The 20,000-nt window shown below is 39.2% G+C and overlaps 1 protein-coding gene and 1 long non-coding RNA gene across 4 annotated transcripts in view; one reads left to right on the top strand and one right to left on the bottom strand.

Moving 5' to 3' along the window:
• Nucleotides 1-1,314: 1,314 nt before the first annotated feature.
• Nucleotides 1,315-11,950, bottom strand: LOC120316334. Its single transcript, XR_005558928.1, has 3 exons — nt 11,769-11,950; nt 5,356-5,612; nt 1,315-2,545 (listed from the first exon to the last, which is right to left on the bottom strand). It is a non-coding gene; the product is annotated as an uncharacterized LOC120316334 (long non-coding RNA).
• Nucleotides 11,951-11,986: 36 nt separating this feature from the next.
• The window catches only part of HAT1 (histone acetyltransferase 1), a 38,918-nt gene continuing 30,904 nt past the window's right edge, over nt 11,987-20,000 (top strand). Inside the window, exons 1-3 of one of the 3 annotated variants that reach the window (XM_039361801.1) lie at nt 11,987-12,113; nt 15,604-15,675; nt 17,360-17,435. In XM_039361801.1, coding sequence (XP_039217735.1) covers nt 12,107-12,113; nt 15,604-15,675; nt 17,360-17,435 — 155 coding nt within the window. In that variant the 5' untranslated portion in view covers nt 11,987-12,106. Of the gene's footprint in view, nt 12,114-12,146; nt 12,226-12,333; nt 12,547-15,603; nt 15,676-17,359; nt 17,436-20,000 lie in introns of those variants that run through there. The other 2 variants (XM_039361802.1, XM_039361803.1) reach the window with 2 other exon arrangements.

Raw genomic sequence — 20,000 nt, forward strand, 5'->3', positions numbered from 1 at the left:
ACTTTGTTAATTGAACCAAGTACAGTAATCCAGCAACCTTTTTACTCTCTCTTCACAGGATGCAAACTTGGGAGTTTTCTTGATGCAGACCATAGCAACTGACTTTGTTGTCATGAAATTGACTGCTTCAGCACTGAAACTAGGTTTATTTATTTTAGAAAATTTATATACTGTAGCCACCTACTCGCTCATGACGACTCTAGGCAGATTACAAACAGTAAAAACACACAAACACACACACACAAAACAATTAACACCACACCCCACCCTCAGCAACAGCACATAATTAAATAAGCCATTTGATGGGCTTTGTTGCACTCTGGGTTTCCCAGGCCCGCTGCAAAACCAGGCCTTCAGGGCCTTCTGAAAGACTGTCAAAATGGGCGCCAGTCTAATTTCTGTGGGGATGAGGTTCCAAAGGGAAACAGCCCCATGGAGAAGGCCCTTCTTCTGGGTCCCGCTAGATGTACCTCCTTAGGGGATGGGACACTCAACATTTCATGCCTCCCCGCTCTAGTGGGTCGGGTGGATGTGACCAGCTAGAGACGGTCCCTCAGATGCAAGAGCAAGCCTCAGATCTGGTTTGTAAAAGTCTAAAAGACTAATATATGGAAGCAAAGATAATACAGGAAATTCCAATGTACTAGTTAGTCTAATCATTATATGGGCTTTTGAGCAACCCTTAGGCTGTTGCCCCAAATGACCATATGATGCAAATAATGAACCAACCAGCACACCAAATAGGACAGATTCACCAATTGCCAGGTTTTGCATAACTTCCTGTAGCTATGTTGCTTTGATCTTAGGATTTCTTGCCAGACATAACTTATGATGTTCCAAAGGCTATCACATAAGGCCTTTAACCCTTTATGAGAAATATTCCCCAGAATATCAGTTTTCTGAATTTTATTACTAACATGTATTATTGTACTTGTAACTTTAATGAAAAAGATTTCAGCCATGGATCCACTACAAACTACTGTAGCTGATTGGTTGTGAAATAGGGAGTGGGGCTTGAGATAGCAAGCACCTTTAGTTTGGCCAGCCAACTGTTGATCAAGATGGGTTGGTGAGGATCAGACAGCAAGCAGGTTCTGGTCACTTGAGTGATGCAAACATGAAAAAACTACAAAATATTGGGAAAGTTCTGATGGAGAAGCACTCATTTGTGGCCCACAAATGAGAATCACTAAGCTAAAACTATCAGATCTGGATGGCAAAAGTCTAAAAGACTAATATATGGGAACAAAGATCATACAGGACATTCCAACATACTAGTTAGTCTAGTCATTATATGGGTTTTTGTGGCCCAAACCTTGTTGCCTTAATTTAACTCAGTCTTAGAAAAAGTCCCATTTTTATATAAATTTCTTAGGATCTCTGGTTACAAATGCCCTGGCTTCTAAAACAGCATACATCTGTCAAGTGCTCATATCTCCTTCGTTATCGAAGCTCATTAATTCTGCTAGATCATTGGAAAGTAAGTAGGTGATGAATGGAAAGTTCTGAACTGTACAAAAAACAAGATCAACCATAGTTTGCGGCTTTCAATCTTCAATCCTAAGGATTGGACTGGGAGAAGACTTTTACAATTTTAAAACAACCTTATATAATTTTAAATAAATACATATTTTCAATCAATGTTTTCAATCAATTCAATGTTATATAGAGAAAGCATATTAAAAGTTGAAGCAAGAAATCAATAATTTGAGAATATTTAGCATTTTTGAAAGTGAGATTTGATATGTTACCAAATCAAAATCTACAAGGCAGATTGAAAACTATTCCATATTTTTTTAAAAAAAAATCTGTATCCCTGTGAAGCAGGAGCAATTTAAAAATGGTATCTGTGTACTTTTGTACTGTAATTTGTATATAGTTTTAAATACTATGTATCAGTTCAGATAGCAATTATTTCTACTTGTTCTTTATCTTTCATCAGATAAAGATGAGCACAACATGATGAAAGTTGGTGTTATATTCCATAATGTCAAAGAGAACAATGACTAAAGCTGTTATAGTGTACATTAGTAGATTATACATTTATTTTTTAAAATAAGTGTTTATTAATGAGTGGTGAGGAGCTGTTTTTAGTTTGTTAAGATGGCTAGCTTTTGATTGTAATAGTTGACTTGAACTATACATATCCATGGGTATAACAGGAATTATTTTCAGAACTTAATAGGCAGAATAATGGTGCAGACAAGACTATGAGCCCTTATGGTGCAGTGGTTAGAACGCAGTATTTCAGGCTAACTCTGTCCACTGCCAGGAGTTCGATCCCGACTGGCTCAAGATTAACTCAGCATTCCATCTTTCTGAGGTTGGTAAAATGAGGAATCAAATTGTTGGAGGCAATGTGTTGATGTTGTAAACCACTCTGAGAGTGGTATAAAGCACTATGGAACAGTATGTAAGTCTAAGTGCTATTGTTGATGCTAAGTGCTATTGTTTGGGATGAGGTCTCAAACCATTGAGGGATGAAATTACTCTCTGGGGAAGAACTACAGATGTTTGCTTCAATCCTCCAAATTTCATCATGGATCTGAGAAGAAAAAAAAAAAACCTTTTTGAAGTCTGGAGAGATTCTGATGATTAGCATTCAACCTTTTCAAACCTATGGCACTTAATCCATGTCCACTCAATAAACAGTCCTCTTTTATAGCCATTAATTAAATCATGAAAGTTGTATAAAAGAAATCATGTATTCCATATTATGATGATCAGGCTAACTATTTCTTTTTCTGTGATTACTGTAATTATTAGACTGTAATTATTAGACTCAATACACTCTAAAGAATTTCTGTGGTTCATAAAAGCACATCATCCCTTTATTTTGCATATCCCTTTACTTTGTCTAAGACACTAGATTAGGCCTCCAGTCCTGACTCTCTACAGCAATTCAGCCAGCAGATTTTGGCTATTGCAATATGGATAGTTTTGAATATATTGGGAGGAATAGTATCAAAATAGCATGTATATTATTTTTAAAAATATTGAACTTAAACATATTCTGAATTCTGCTCTATGTATATTTAAAACCTCAAGTCAAAATTGTAGTCACGTTTAAATAAACATTTATACAGTAATGAAATTTAAATACAGAATTAGCATAATGTTATACCTTCAACTGCATTTCCCAATTTACTTCCCATTATTGTTCACTTGTATCTTTTCCATTAAAGAGCTATGCATTCCATATTCATAAATTTGTTACTGAAATATTCACATCATTATATCTCCATTCGTTATTTCTTCTTGAATTCTGTTACTTGTGATTGGCATATTATCCTAAAACATCAGATGTCTTTATTTCACTGGATTGGAAATTTAGTATGAAGATGAAGTTTAAGTCATTTCAACTGTTTAACATGCACTTTAAACACTAATTTATCAAAATGATCCCATCCCTGTGATACATTTGTTCAAGAGCCAAAATAACTGAACTGGAGCAAGTATAGTAATTGTAGAATCTGACTGGTTTCCTTAAGTATGTTGCCATTGTATATAAAGTGATGTGAAGAACTGGAGATGTCTGACCTTTAAGTTATAGATAGTCCTTGACTTACAACAATTCATTTAGTGACTGTTGAAAGTTACAACAGCAATGAAAAAAGTGGCTTATGACTGTTTTTCGCACTTACAGCTATTGTAGCATTCCCATAGTCATGTGCTCAACTGACTATGGCAGTGGTTCTCAACCTTTCTAATGCCATGACCCCATAATACAGTTCCCCATGTTGTGGTGACCCCCAAGTGGGTGTGGCCACCAATAAGAGGGAGTAGGACAGCAAGGGAAAAGGGAAAAAAATGGCGGACAGCGTGGTTTGGCGACCCCCGTGAAATGGTCATTCGACCCCAAATGGGGTCCCGACCCACAGGTTGAGAACCACTGGACTATGGGGATGTTACAAATGGCTTATGGCAGTGTCCTGGGCTCATACGATCCCCTTTTGAGACATTCTGACAAGCAAAGTCAATGGGGAAGCCAGAGTCACTTAACAATCGTGTTACTAACTTAATCACTGCAGTGGTTCACTTAATAGTTATGGCAAGGAAGGTCATAAAATGGGGCAAAACTCACTTAACATCTGTCTTGCCTAGGAACTGAAATATTGGGCTCAATTGTGTTAAGTCGAGGACTATCTGTATAAAAGCCTTGTGCTGAGACAAGGTATCCTTACGTTACAGAATAGCTTGTAATGAGTGGAGAGTTTTCATACCTCAATTAAGCTATATATAAACAGGGATGATTGTGTTTGCATGACATTATTAGGCTAAACCAGTGCTTCTCAAATAGTGGGGCGCGCCCCCCAGGGGGGGCGCGAGGCTCCGTAAAGGGGGGCTCGTTTGACCTCAGCAAATACTGTCATATTGGATTTCTAGATCGGATCATCCAACTCACTCGCAAGCGGCAGCCCAACGTGGAGGACAACATGACTGCCAACGCACGTGACACATGCAAAGGACCCGATTGGATAGACATGATGCTCTATCCTGATTGGCCAAACCCACCCGTGTGACTTTTAGACCCGGAAATCGGTCCTCTGTACAGAAAAAATTTTTTTACAGTTGCGCGGGGGGTGCGAAATGTTTTCTTCTTCCTAGGGGGGCATGACAGAAAATAATTGAGAAGCACTGGGCTAAACTAACAAAAATGGATCATGGGGATCGTGCCAATGGCTGATTCTACCACTTACATGGTAAGTGAGGGGACAGATTAAAACTGCACATGCCTGTTTTATACCCTCTGAATACCCTGTTGTTTTACAACCTTAACATAACTTTTTATTCATCCACTACCAGCCAACTACCACTATTAAAGTCAGAAGTAATCCAACTTTTGTGGAGAAGTAATCTCCACAGAAACCAGGCACCATGGCTTGGCCCTTTCCATATTCTGTCCTTTTGTGTGTGCGAGAAAGGAGATTTATTTATTCTCAAAAGCAAAGAGGTTTTGGGGGGGGGTAGGCTACAGAGAAAATGGGGCACAGAACCTTGGTTTGGGCTTGGGGGGGCATGCTTTGTGTACATGCTGGTTCTAATGTGTGTCAAAGGGTAATTGTCCTTCCTGTGCAGATTGAGGTACTCCTACCCAGGGCTTTTGATCCTGAGGTGCATGTTAGGGTGTTGCCCTGAGGATGTGTGTTGTCCAGAAAGGAAGATCACCCTCAGATATGTAGATTCCTTGTGTGGAATTCTATTAAACTGATGTACTGGAATTACTTGAGCGACATCCCATACTCCATTTTATTTATTACACTTATATACCATTCATCTCACCCAGAGGTGACTTTCAACAAGATAATACATTAAATACTAACATAATAAATATTAACGTGAAAATTGACTTACAATTAGCAAGGATGGCAAGGAAGGGAGCAAGATGCAAATGGGAGGGAGATGGAATCTTATCTCAGTCAATTAACCTCCTTCAGAATGGCATGCCCCCATTGGAGCCAAAGGCCAATTGTCAGGTTTTCAAGCCCTTTCAGAAGGCCAAAAGGATGGAAGAAAAAGTTGTTCTTCTGGATCCCAGCAGCAGGAATTCCTTGACCAGCAGGGTATGCAGTATGTCCCTTCTGCTGGCATGGATGATTGGGCCAGTCCTCCTAGAACAAGGAGAATACACTGAAAGTAAGATCTCTACGAGATCCCATTTTCAAACAATGGACTTTCAGCAATAAAAAAAAAGATTTCTTAGTCTCACTTGAGAAAAGATTTATTTATTCAGAAGCTTTGTTTGGCCCGGACTTTCTCTGCTTTTAGAAAATCTATAGAAATGCATTTCTTTATACATTGAACATTTTGGCTGTACATTGAATTGAAATAAGTCAAATACTGAGCCCATTGCCAGAAGATCCAAAAGGATATAAAGAAAAATCCCTTAGACTTTACTTGTCCAGAAATTGTTAAATACATAGAGACAATCAATATATAGAGACAATCATCCTTATCAAAATATCTTGTTGAGTGATTTAAGAATCTTTCCATTTGTATTACCCAGATGAAAGAGAATACTAAGATAGTGATGAAAATGCCCTTAGGTTTGTGGGGAAGAATCAGTGTGGTGAGAATGAAGAGCGCATTAAAACTCATACATATTTGGAGAGCAATACCTGTGATGGTTCCACTTCCATCTTCTACCTTGTTCCATCCAGGTTCAAGACCGATCACAAGAATTAGAACAAGGGTAAGCTTCACAAAAACTCATGCAACATTAAATCAGGGAGGTGAAATTTAATTCTTGCCTTGATTTTTACATTCTCTATGCTCCCAGCTCAGAGAACATACAAACTGATTCCCTATCATGCAGAGCCTGTATAATTTTGTCTTGCGGGGAGGGGGGGGGAATGTCTATTTAAGATGCAGTCTAAAAAAACAAAAATAGTCTTTTGAAGCAATTTGGTGTATTATAAAAATAATATTTACAAACTATGCATCAGAAGACTTGTGTTATTTCCCACTCTAGTTAGCCTCTTTCACTTTTCAGTTCTGCTTGTTTGCCACCTCAGCCCTGGCAATAGATTCCAATGAGTTAATTCTTTGCCACTGGCCATGCAGAGAGTAATTTAGCATTTTCTGTTTATGTCTGCTATGCTCTTAGCTCAAGATGAGATTTGGGTGGTTTGTCCCTTTCTACCAGAATTCCTTGCTACTGGCTATTGCAAATAGTCTGCTCTCCTATTATATCTACCAACCCTTGCATATTCCCTTCCTTCACCAAGAGTAAGTCCAGAGGAGATTATCTAAGGCCATTTTTTACTTCTCGCTTTCTACCACTCTTTATGACCAATAGCTGTTGGTAGTTCTGGCTGTTTTCAGTGGCTGCCTGATTTTGTGGCTGTTCCTGCACAGGATCAGCAGTTGGTTCTTGTTTATTGCTGTTCTCTTCCTGTCTCAGCTTTTTGGATACCAAATCAAGTTGAAGTCTTCTCCCAACCTCTCCCCACAAGTAATTCCTAGAGCTGGTCCATGAAGTTTTAACCAGTCTCGGCTTTGGTCGGCTTCAGCTCTTTAGCACTGCTTCAGCCTAAACGATCCATCATGTGTCTTAGCTGCTGCCTCAATGCTCAGCTGTAGAATTTTCTATAGGAATGAGATTTGTCCATCTCTGAACTCTACAACATAAACCTATGCCAGGGGTAGGCAACCTTGGCTCTTTTATGACTCGTGGACTTCAACGCCCAGAATTCCTGAGCAGGCCATGTTGAGGGGAAAGGGAGAGTTTTCCAAGCTGAGCCATGCTGGCTCAGGAATTCTGGGAGTTGAAGTCCACGAGTCATAAAAGAGCCAAGGTTGCCTATCCCTGACCTATGCATATCTTCCTGTGGATCTGTAACTCCCTGGAATTTTCTTTTTCAAACCATTCTTCAAATCTTTATACACCAATACTATGCCATCATTTCAGCTCTTCCCTGACTATAAGAGAGTCAGCCTTTAAAAACTCTCATATATGCTGGCCTGTGTGCAACCCGAGACCACGTGCTTTGTGCAGAACTGCCCAGGTATTTCCAGTTAGAAACGTTGACATAAATTTAGTCCTTATGAAATGCCCGCAGCCATGATTGTGCAACTACAGTATTTTTCCACTTCTCATCCTATATTAACCTCAACTATTGACACTTTGGGGGCAGGGAAGCACTTTTTTTTTTTACTTTTATAAACAAGTGGACTTGCAGCAACAAAATCCACTATATGGGGTTGAGGATATGATTTTTCAGGAGAACATTCTTACTTCCTTCTTTTCTTGGGGCAGGGGGAAACTGCATTGAAATGGCTCTCTCTCTATATATTCCTCCTTCCTGCAGGAAAGAAGAGTTATATTGTCTTTTGACAATAAAACTGTTGGTCATTTTGGATTTTTTCAAACAAGCACCTTTTGCTCCAACATTTTTGGTAGCCTTTCAACAGAGATTTTAGAGACATAAAATCTTACCTCTCTTCTTGTCATTTGCTAATATCCTAAGTCTTTAACAATGGACCCATTGTTACATCCTATGATTTCTCTAAACTTATGGTAGCACAACAACATCTCAAAAAAAAGGGCTGTTTTTGTTCTCTCCACTAATCCTTCCAGAAAATTTATTGTTCTCTTTCTCACAACAGTTTAAGAGAATCATAAGGGAAATGGATCACTTTCCATTCAGGAAGCTGCCAAAATTGCTACACATTACTAAGGTGACCAACCGTCCTCCTTTAGGGAGGACAGTCCTCCTTTTGTAAGTTCTGTCCTCCCTCGAAAAGTGTCCTCCTTCATGTCCTCCTTTTCGATATTTGAAGACTAATCTGCAGGGCTTTTTTTTTTTTCCATAGAACACTCAGAATGGTGTTCCGGCACCTTTTTTTTGATGTTTTTTTTTCCAACTTTTGCATGAGCTGTGCTACTCCCACTATTGGCTTTTGAAAGCTAATAGGAATTGCTGCTGAGCACGCCAAAACACCCGGCTGGCAAACTTTGAACATGCAAGTTGTCTGTATTATTGTTGCAATGAATAAAATGTTTCTTTTATTTACAATATTTTTTTCTTCAATTTATTTGTGTCCTCCTTTTCATTGTAAAAAAGTTGGTCACCTTAACACAGTGGTTCTCAACCTTTTTAATGCCGCGACCCCCAACCGGTCGTAAGTTGAGGACTACTCAACTGGTGCAGCACCGTTTGCAGAATGGGACTTTTGGTGGGCTCAGCAGGGCAGAGACAGCCTGGACAATTCCTATTGGCTTTTGAAAGCCAATAGAATTAGAATCTATTCAAGAGAGTCTATTCTATTGGCTTTCAAAAGCCAATAGAATAAAAGGGAGTAGCACAGCTAAGGAAAAGGGGGGGAAAATGGCGGACTGCGTTGTTTGGTGACCCCCGTGAAATGGTCGTTCGACCCCAAATGGGGTCCCGACCCACAGGTTGAGAACCACTGCCTTAACATTACTTCAAAAAAAAAAATCCTATTTATGTTAAAGAAAATATATTTGCATTCCTTGAAGCTGATTGTGACCCAAGAATCTGTTAAGGGCTAAGCCACTCAGGATTGTTTGAACCACAAGATAGGTGGCAAATAAAATTGATAAATAAATAAAAAATAAAAAGTTATATTCTGGTCTCAGCAAGGAAACCAGGATGACTAGATAGCAATGGATAGTTTGCAACTCTTCAGTTCTAACTGAATTCTAATTCCTGCTCTGAATTCTTACTCTGCTCTGAGTAGCAATTTAATGGCTGGCTGATATTTGCTTAAAACAGGGGTTCCCAACCAGGGGTGCTCGCACCCCCTGGGGATGTGAGACAATATTCCAGGGGGTGCAAAAACTTGGATTTTCAAAATTATAGTGTATATACATAACTCGTTGCCGTTATTTCAAACTTTTGTAAGGGGTGCAAGAATATCTCAGAAGCGTTTTAGGGGTGCGGGGTATAGAAAACATTGGGAGCCGCTGGCTTAAAAGGATCCTTGAAGTTAGCTTTCAACTGTTACAAAATTAGCACCTTTGCCCAAATCAGGATTAGCCTTAATCAAAGGTTATCTACTTTGCAACTTACTCAGTCTTATACAGTCATTAGGCTTATCACAAATCCTATCCAAATCTGATCTCTTGAGAAATTCTTATCTCAGGGAGATATATAGCTTACCATAAAGAAAGCAGTAAATTTGACTCTTCCTCTTCATTTGTCCACAAAAATATTTCTGTCCACCACTGAATTTCATACAGCACTTGATTATGTTCATTCATTTTGGTTGCCTTGTGCTCCTTCCCCCCCCCCCCAATGTACTGGGGTTACAAATAATGGTTATCTTTGCAGATTTCTGTACCCACACCATAATCACAACAAGGATTTCATATCATTCAATTACAGTAGGGAGGAGACTTTTTAGACATGAGATTTTAACTTAATTGTAGGCAAAAAAGGAATAAAAGCTGTAAATTTGCTGACATTCTTGTATGTATTTCTCTGGCAACAAAGCAAACTTTTGATATCAAGAGGGCTGTAGGAGTAAGAGTGGTAACTGCTCTGGTAGCAGCTGCAAAATAAGCTTGTGCTCCCACAGTTGGTGATTCACCTCTTATGGAGTTAGCTGATTTTATATTCTTTTTTGAGTTAATTGATTCATGGTCTGAGCTATGGTAGTTGGTTCACTTTGACAGCTTTCTAATATTGATGCTTACAACTTAGTCAACAGTTAATAATAGTTCCCAGAAAGCTGGTAGCCATTATTCACATTCTAAAGTCATATTTGAGTAGTAGGGAAAGATAAGGACTATCAAAATGACAGGGTCATTAAGAAGACTTTGGCACAATTTCACAGAGATTTGACTCAGCATGACTTGGCTAGGCTCTAGGTTCATATTCAGCTTAATGCTCTCCAACATTTGGCAATGTTAGATAAGAATCTTTATTACATTGTAAACAGGAGTCACTAAAACAACTGGTTGTTTTCTATGAACATGAAAGTTTAATTCCGGCCTTTGTTTCTCCTGCCCTTGCACAGTTTATCAGACTATTCATCCTATGCTTCTTAGACTCAAAGCTGGGTGACTATGGATTGCTGACATAATTAACAACTTCTCTCTGAGGAATTCTGGATGTTGACACCTGCAGCTGGGTATCTCCAGCCAGCATCCAATGAAACATATATTTTACTCTTCACACGTGCAGGAGTATGAGCCACTAAAATGAGTTAAATGTTCCAAAAACTGCACTTAATGGCATAGGAAAGCACAGCTGGGCATTATCAAGAGCAATATGGAGAGCAACAACCCCTCACCAGTTGATGTCTCATTATAGGTAGTCCTCAACCTATGACCACCATTGAGCCCAACATTTCTGTTGCTAAGTGAGACATTTGTTAAATGAGTTTTGCCCCATTTTATGATCTTTCTTGCCAGTTGTTAAGTGAATCACTGCAGTTGATAAATTAGTAACATTGTGTTTAAATGAATTTGGCTTTCCCAATGACTTTGTTTGTCAGAATGTCACAAAAGGAGATCACATGACTCCAGGACACTGTAACCTCATAAATATGAATCAGTTGTTACACATCTGAATTTTGATCGTGTGACCATGGGGACGATGCAATGGTTGCAAATGTGAAAATTGGTCATAAGTTACTTTTTTTCAGTGCCGTTGTAACTTCAAATGGTCCCTAAACGAACTGTTCCAAGTTGAGGACTGTCTATACAGAGTATGTGAAGCAAAGTTCTTTGAGCAACTATTAAGCAGTCAGTTAAGTTAAATAACCAGGAAATGAGGACCACTCTTGTGGGATTAATTGCATAAATATGCCCATAGACATGCTCCCACAAAGTCCTTGAGATACCAAAATGGACTGCTCCAGACACGGAACACATTCATCAGCCATTTGGACAGGCTCTGATAAGAACAGGGGAAACAGGATACATGAATCATCACCCACCTGCATAGCCTTTCATCTGGAGAGTGTCTGTTATGTGATACATTGTAACCACCCCTACATACGTCTTTTGATTACGCTGTGTGATGTAAAAACTATAGTAGCAATAAAATAGGGTGTTGGAGTCAGCTCTGGGTTCCTATCCCGAGATACCTGCCTGCGTGTCTCATTCTCCATGGGAGACCACCACACACTCTGAGTGTACATAAATATATATGTATGCATAGATATAGCATTACTTCTTTTTGCAATTTGTGTTACAGAATTTTTAGCTCACCCAAACTTTACGGTATAATATAACAAGCCGTAACTACAGGGACATAAAAGCAGAATGAGAAGTACAAAAAATGAAAAGTTCTCACGCAGGAAATGTCCTCGGAAAAAGACTGGATCAAGATCAAAAAGACTGGATCAAAGACTGAAAAATGAAGGATCAAGTTGGGCGGACCTCTTCCGACACCCACCCAAGTCTTAAAGGAAGGTCAGCAATAACGGGAGGGGGTGGCATTTCCAAACTGCGCATGCGTATGGGGGAAAAAACCCCGAGGACGTCGCTCCCGTCTCTTCAGCGCAGAACGAGCGGAAGGGCAATTCCTTCCCCTGAGCACGTCATTTCCGGCGTGTGGGCGCGCGGCTTGATTCGCTCGGTTTGGCTGGGTCTGTTGGCTTCGCTGGCGCCGAGGCCGCCGCCGTTTGGGAAATGGCGGGTAAGGAGAGGACCCTCCGGGCACACAAACGGGGGCGGATTGGAGACCTCGGTCTCTGGTGTCCGCTCTGCGCACTCTCGGCGAGGGAGGTTTCTTAGTCAGAGTCTGGCAGGTGATGAGCGGGAAGCCCACCCTGTTTCCGACTCTTACCTACAGTCCCGGGAAGCTCAGTCTAATATATCCCTGCTGGGCGGGAAAAGTGTCTCCTGTATCTCGCTCTTTCTGCCGCGGAGAGGGGAAGGAGAACCGTCCCCCGCTGATGGAAATGGGCAATGCTTGACTTTCCCTCCAATTCGTGGCTGTTTCTCAACTCGCTTTGAAGATCGTTGACTGACGGATAGTTCACAGACGGCTCGGAGGAGAAAGGGGGTGCGCTAGTCCTTCAGGGTTCTTCCCCTGGAGTGGACCCGTGGGTAGGAGGAGAGGTTGATTGGTACGGTAGTATTTTCCCGCTAGAAGAGAATTAGGTCGCGTGGTTAATGGCAAAGCAGAGGTCCTCAAACTCTTCCGCTCATCGACCCCTTCATGAAGTTTCCGATTGTAGCGTCGACTTCCATGTATTGATTATGTGAAAATAATTTAACATATATCACTTGAATAGTTGTATGAATACTTACAACATCAACCCTTTGGATTGTTCCCTTGGGGATTGATGTTGACCACTTTGGAGAACCCTGGTGTAAACTACTAGATATTATAGCCCCTTACCTTTTAAGCTGTTGCAGAATAGTAGGTTTAGCCAATATGGGCAACCATGGTGTGACTATCATATCATTATCCTAAACAAAGAGGGTTCTCCAAGTAAATATCTGCACTAAATGTGAATATCATGTTTGAAAATATTGGAGCATATTACTCTACAACACAGCTTTTCCCAAACTGGTGCTCTCACAATCTGTTATGTCAGTTGACAGTCTGAATGTCATTAAATTGAGAGAAAAAACTAGTCAAAAACAAACATCCCAGTGCCTCTGTGTAATTTGGGAAACTACTGTTCCTCAAAACAGTAGTAATTCACCTGCTTATGTTCTTTGAAACTTATTATATTATGTTCCAGTATTAAGCATATGTTTTTGTCTCTTTTTGGAATGGAAAAGCTTATAGAATCTGTGATAATTCTAAGATACGGGCTTTTACATATCTATAGATAATTCGAGATTTTAGAGCAGAAAATTGTAGTCTTCCTTAGAATGTTGACCTCTTGAGTGTTGCAAAGTTCCTGCAGCCAGGAATTAATGAGTGATGAGAACATTGGGTTATATAACACTGAAACACTGATTTTGCACATCTGCCTTGTTTCTATCTTCATTCTTACAGGGAGGAAGAAAACGCTGAAAAAAATACTGATTAAAGCTAAAAATGTAACTTGCAGTGATGTGGATCTTTCCAGATATTTTGAGCTGTTGCAGCATCTTGTCAGCTAGTCTCTATACCTGCTAGTCAGAATGGGAGTTGTAGGCCAAAGCCTCTGAGAAATCCACGGTGCAGAAAGTTGCTCTGAAACACAAATAACTTCTGGCATAGGTGAAGTTATGGCAAATGTCACAAACCTGAATAAGGCTATACTCCAAAATTCTATGTGTTCACAAGGCTAAGTCCAATGTGTAGTGGTTTGTGTATCTTTGCTGTAAGTTTTCAAGCAGATACTAGATAGCCATATTTCTGGAATAGTTTAGTAAATTTCTGTTTGGACTAGAGAAATTTGGACTAGAGAGCCTTCAAGGTTTTGTCTAATTCATATATTCTATGATTTAATCACTTTTAAAAGTTTTAGGATGCCAGCCACTGTTGTAATAATTTGAACTAATATGTATAGGTTCTGAAGCAATTCATGCCTCTTTCATTCATTAATTGTGTGAAAGGATCTTTGCATAATTATCAGAAAATAGGATTACACTGCCATCCTTTTCTATCAGTCTTAGATGTAATATTAGTCTTCCTTTGAGTTCAGTATATTAGAGAAGTGTCTTTGCTAAATCTCAGAATAGCATCTGCTCATGTTGCATAGGAACAAGATAGCATACAACTAGAAGACATTATCACAGGTCTACGTGGTCATAGGTTGAGGGTCAGTATTGTGCGTCTATTTCTTAATTGCCACAAATGTTGTGTTCAAGCAGTTTTTCTTAAGCTATTTTGGAGGATCCCAAAAGTGACATGGATCTTTCCAGATGTTTGTTGGTATGGGTTATATTTATTGATATTTACCATATTAACTTAAAATTGACACATTCTTACAATATTTATTGTGTATCAAAATAACAGTATTAAACCAATTAACAAATACTTTCATAAAAACTATTCTAATAAATTAAAAATAGTAATGAGAAAAGTGCTATTGTTTTACATTTTTACATATGTAAAATAATATCTGACAAATAATTTTGAATTTGCAGAATCATGACATAATTTTGGGGGTACTCTCAGCGAGCCTAGGATCATACTCTTAAGAAACACTGCTTTAAGATGCAGTAGCTATTTTGTCAGTCCTTGAAAATAGATCATATTCTTTATTGCATAATATATTATGGTTGTGAATAACTAAATATCCAGAAAAAATACCAGGATGAGATTTGTTCAAATATATTTATGTCAATTTTCCAACCTAATATAGGATGAATTATAAATAAATCTGTTAGATGAGTATATAAATAGTTTAGTTTTCAGGTGCCTAAGTTACTTTATTCCACTGTGGAATAAAGCAGCAGTAGAACAGACTTGTGATTGTTGAGGTTGAAATTCTGAGTTAATTGGGCAAAATGAAGTGGTTTTCAGAGTCTAGGCACAGGATTTCTAATAACCAAGGAAGACGATGTACTGTACTAAAATCTTCTAATAATGGACTATGTTTTTCCCCTTGAGAAAGAAGACATTTCACTTCTGATCCAAGAAACTTAATCAGTTCTGGCTGGATGTGGGGGAAGGTGATGGAAGGATTAGTTCTGACAATAATTCCTTCCATTCTCCCCATCCCATCCCCTAACCATCCAGCCAGAACTGATGAAGCTTCTTGGATGAGAAGCGAAATATCGTCTTCTTCCTCAAGGGGAAAAAACAGTCCAGTTGCCTTTTGAAAAAGCATTTTTGAGACAGCCATGATCTGGATGACTGAGAATCTCAATAGACACTCTTAAAACAATACCCACTTTTGGAATGCAGTCTTTAATATGTTGTGTATAACCCTCAAGCCAATAGAAAGTGCATACATTCACAGCAAGAAATTGGATGCCTGAAAGAAAACAAGAATCCACTTGGTTAGGCATATTTTCTGGACCACACATTTTATTTCTGTTGGGCAAATGGCCTAATACAAACATGACATATAAATTACAAGATCATAGTGAAGAATTGTGTTTGTTAGACTATCTTTTGAGGTGCTTGTTTCCTTCCTTAATATCTTTGCTTTTATTTAAAATATATGTGAGCTAAAATATTTTGTTTAAATGCTTTTATATTGTGGCAAAAACTGATTTAAAATTCTTTTCCCTAGGTCTCTCTGCTATGGAAAAGAAATTGGCTGAGTTCAAGTGTAATACAAATGAAGCAATTCATCTAAAATTAGGTAAAATTTTAAAATATAGCTCTGATGTAACCCACTATTTCAGAAGTTTTGCTAAACAAAATGTATTTTTAAAGACTAGCAAAGTAACAGTAGCCTTTCATGTATATACTGGTATGGAAGAGCCGAGGTGGCACAGCAGTTAGAGTGCAGTACTGCAGGCCACTTTAGCTGACTGTGTTCAGCAGGTAGCAGTTCGAATCTCACCGGCTCAAGGTTGACTCAGCCTTCCATCCTTCCGAGGTAGGTAAAATGAGGACCCAGATTGTTGGGGGCAATGTAAATATATATATATACATTGCTTACTGGTGTACACCGCTTAGAAAGTGCTCGCACTTAAAGCGGTATATAAGTCTCATAAATAAATAAATAAATAAATGTGCATGCATCTTTATAGAATTAATGTAACAGTAGAATAATACGGTTCCTTTCACTTTTTAATGATTTGTAGCATATCTCTTGCTATGAGCTGAATATATTTAAATTGAAATTTATTTTGAGAGTATTGAACAGAAAGTAGGTATTTTCCATCAGATGGGTGTTAGAACTGGGCTTAAATATCACGTCAGCTCAAAATCATCTTCTGGAAAGTTGGTTAATTAGCAAAGGTAGAAATGTAAGATTTATTGCACAGTCTTCTGCTAACAACAGCCTCATTTTGGAATTGCTGATATTTTAAACATTTCCTTAGTCTTGTATAGGAAGTTCTCACTTATCAGTAGTATCAGGAACTCCATTGCTAAACTTCACAATCAGAATCCTGAGTGAATGTCACAAATGGTTATCATATTACTGTGGGACACAGTGAGCATAATAACTGTGAGCTTGTTGCTCAGTGCTGGAATATAAAGCTTATCATAAGTGCCCCTCGTTCAGCAGTGTCATAACTTCAAATGGTTACTGAACAAGTAGATGTTAAACAAGGACTACCTGTATTCAGTTGATTTGTGTACACATTTTTGCTTTTTGATATGGAAGTGGCAATGTGTGAAGAAGCCTTAGGAATTTAAGACTCTTTAAGTGATAAAACATAAAAGTACTGTGGAGAAAATAATGGAAAATAGATTCTCTTCCCTATCACTACATTCTGAATTAGAAATTGTACAGGATCTAATTATTTAATGAACTATATCTACAGTAGAGTCTTAAACTGGTTTTCTGTAACAAAGAAAACCTTGCTGTGACATGCATTAGAAACTGAAGAAAACATGAATTTATTAGGGCATGAGCAATTCTATGTTCCCAAAATGCATGGCTAAAGCAACATAGAAGGTTTTTGACTTACCTCTTCCAAGGTGTTCTCTTGGTGGTAACAGAAAGCTCTGCTTGCATTAGAATGTATACTCTGCCAGTAGTGGGATCAGACAAAATATATTTTAATGTTCTAGTGAGGAATGCTGGACTTTTACAGGTTCCTAGATTATCACAATTCCACTGTAATAATGCCAACTGAAGTGGTTGACTCCATCCTATTAGAAGTGGGTTCCAGGTGAGTGAGTGTAAGAGTTGAAAAATATCGGCTCAGTAGTAGGTAAGATTTCAGACATGGTGGCGTAGCCTCACTAGATGCACAGATACTCCTTTTTTTATACTGCTCTTCCCCATTGATACAATTTCTATAAATTAACCAAAATATGTTGGCAGACCACTACCAACTATTCAAATGCAAACAACTTTTTCTCATCAGTCCGCTTCCCAGAGGATTTGGAAGATGATAGTACAACATTTCATCCGGAGTTCAGCCATCAAGTCTTTGGGGATGAGTAAGTGATATAAGATATTATAAAAATAGTTTTAGAAGATTGGATTTTGTACCAATGCCATAAAATTTAACAGTATTTTTTATTAAATTGCATGCAGCTCTTTCAATAAATATGTGGATCTATAAATATTTTTGCCATATAATTAGCTGAGGTCAAGATCTATAGAACAATTGGCATTGCTTTTGTGTTATGTTATTTTCTAAAGTAACAGATTTTAATTTCAATTTATTGAATATTTTAATTAGAATGATAAAAATAATATAAACTAAATTCAGAAAGAAAGCAAAGTAAAAAAGAGTAAAGTGTAAAGAAGAAAGCAAAAGAAAAATATGACTTCTATATGTGTGTGTGTGTATATTTCCAATCTTCACAAATATTTTTTATAATCTTACTGTTTTTTAAGAAAAAAGATACAAAACACAAAAATACTTAAACAAATGCTTAAAAATATGTGAAAAAATCCATAAGAAAAATGTAAAGTATAATATCTTGTTACAGTAAACAGTTACAATTCTATATTCATACATACACACACACACCTATATACACTTGCAAGTAATAAAATACTAGAATTGGATGGATTCTCTAGAGCGATATAACATTTATAGATCTTTTGGTGGGAAAACGATCAATTGTACCATGAGATATTTGATAAGGAATATTATAAGAGCATGTAATCAGGCTTATATTACAGTTATACTTAAGAGCATACCTAATGTGCTAATTGTCATTCAAAGTCATTGATTAATGTTGACACAAAGGTCTTAACAGCAGTGTTAGCAAATAGATTAGAGCAATTGTTACCATTCGTTCTTAAAAATGATCAAGTAGGGTTTATGGTAATTTGTAGATTTGAATATAGGTAGTCCTCAACTTACGACCACAGTGGAGCCCAAATTCATGGGGATGCTGCAAACGTCGTAACTGAAAAACTGTCACAAATCACATTTTTCAGTGCTGTTGTAACTTTGAACGGTCACTAAGTGAACTGTTGTAAGTCTAGGAGTACCAGTGGCCAATTTGTAATCCTGTCATTATATGTGAAAAAGCTTTGACCAAATATATAGATAATAAATGTTTGCTGTGTTAAATAGTTTGGGATTTCCTTTAAAATTCTTAAAATGGATCAAAATATTATATGAGTCAGCCACATCTAAAGTAAAGATTAATGGTGTCTGGTAGCGGGCTGCATAGCCCGCTATGAATACCAGGCTGGCTCTCCAGCAGCAGCACTGCACCAGCACCGGCAGCACACAGAGTCGGGGAGCACGTGATGCGGACTGCTGGAGAGCAGGTCGCCACTGGTCATCTCATTAGCCCCCTCACAGATCTTGTCCTTGGCTCACAGGTAGAGTGTATTCCGCTCGCACACCTAGGTATCTGCCACGGCTACCAGCCGCTCACGCAGGTCCATTAGGCCACTGCCCAGAGCTGCAGTCCCGCCCAGCACGAAGGAGTCAAAGTGGTCAGCTAGGAAGCCCCGAGTGGCCGTGGCACCGATGGGGATCTGGCTTTCCCTGCTCAGGGTGGCCTTTTGCTTGCTAGGCATGGGTGTGTTCTACCACCTCTAGTCCAGTTTCCTAGCCGGCCACTTTGCCTCCTTCGTGCTGGGCGGGCCTATAACTCTGAGTGGCGGCATCAGCCTAATGGACCTGCACAAGCTGCTGGTGGTGATTTTCCGAGGTGGGGCCAAGGTGTATCGGGTGCGCGTGGGGAACAGGCTCCATGTGCAGACCAAGGGCAAGATCTGGGAGGGGGCCAGGGAGATGACCAGCAGTGACCTGCTCTCCAACCGCAAGCAAAAAGAGATGGGACGGAATAGATACGTCCGGCGGTCTGCATCACGTGCCCCCTCCCCTACTCTGCCTGCTGCTGAGGGCTGGCCTGGTATTTACAGCAGGCTGCAGAGCCCCAGTGTGCTGCAGTCATGGCGCCGGCAGGCTGTGGCTGCTGATGAACTCCAATCGGCCCTCATGCGCTCGCTGGCCTCTATGTGCGGGGGCCGATAGTGTCAGGCCTGCCCCCTGCCTGTTCTCGCCTCACCTCACCCCACAGGTTGAACCTCCTGCCCACCTCCCCACCTGCCAGAGACCCTCTGGATCTCCCGCAACCCTGCCCAGTCCCCACAGGCATCCCCCCCACGATCAACGTCAAGCTGGCCATGCCCACCCAGTTAGCTGGCCCCCCTGAGAGCACCACAGTGCTAATACAGCCCTCAATGACATTGAGTTTGATTTAGAGGAACTAAACAAGGATGTCCACTTTTACCTTTTTTATTATTTGTGTAGACTATTGGCTTGTGTTATTAGACAACAAAGAAAATGTATGGATAATTTTACTTAATTTAATTGAACATAAATTGATTTTATTTGTAGATGGCATTCTTCTGTTTATTTCTAAACCTTACATTATATTGCTATGTTAATGCAAATGATAAATAAAATAGCAGGATATTCCATCAAGTGGTTTAAATCGGAGGTGATGCCAGTAGGTGAAAATCTGATTACCCATCCATTTAAGGAATATCAGTTTCATATTTGTATCAAAACCATTAAATATTTAGGC

Source organism: Crotalus tigris, unplaced genomic scaffold, assembly GCF_016545835.1.
Source record: "Crotalus tigris isolate CLP2741 ecotype Arizona unplaced genomic scaffold, ASM1654583v1 scf7180000019363.1367679, whole genome shotgun sequence".
NCBI lineage: Eukaryota > Metazoa > Chordata > Lepidosauria > Squamata > Viperidae > Crotalus > Crotalus tigris.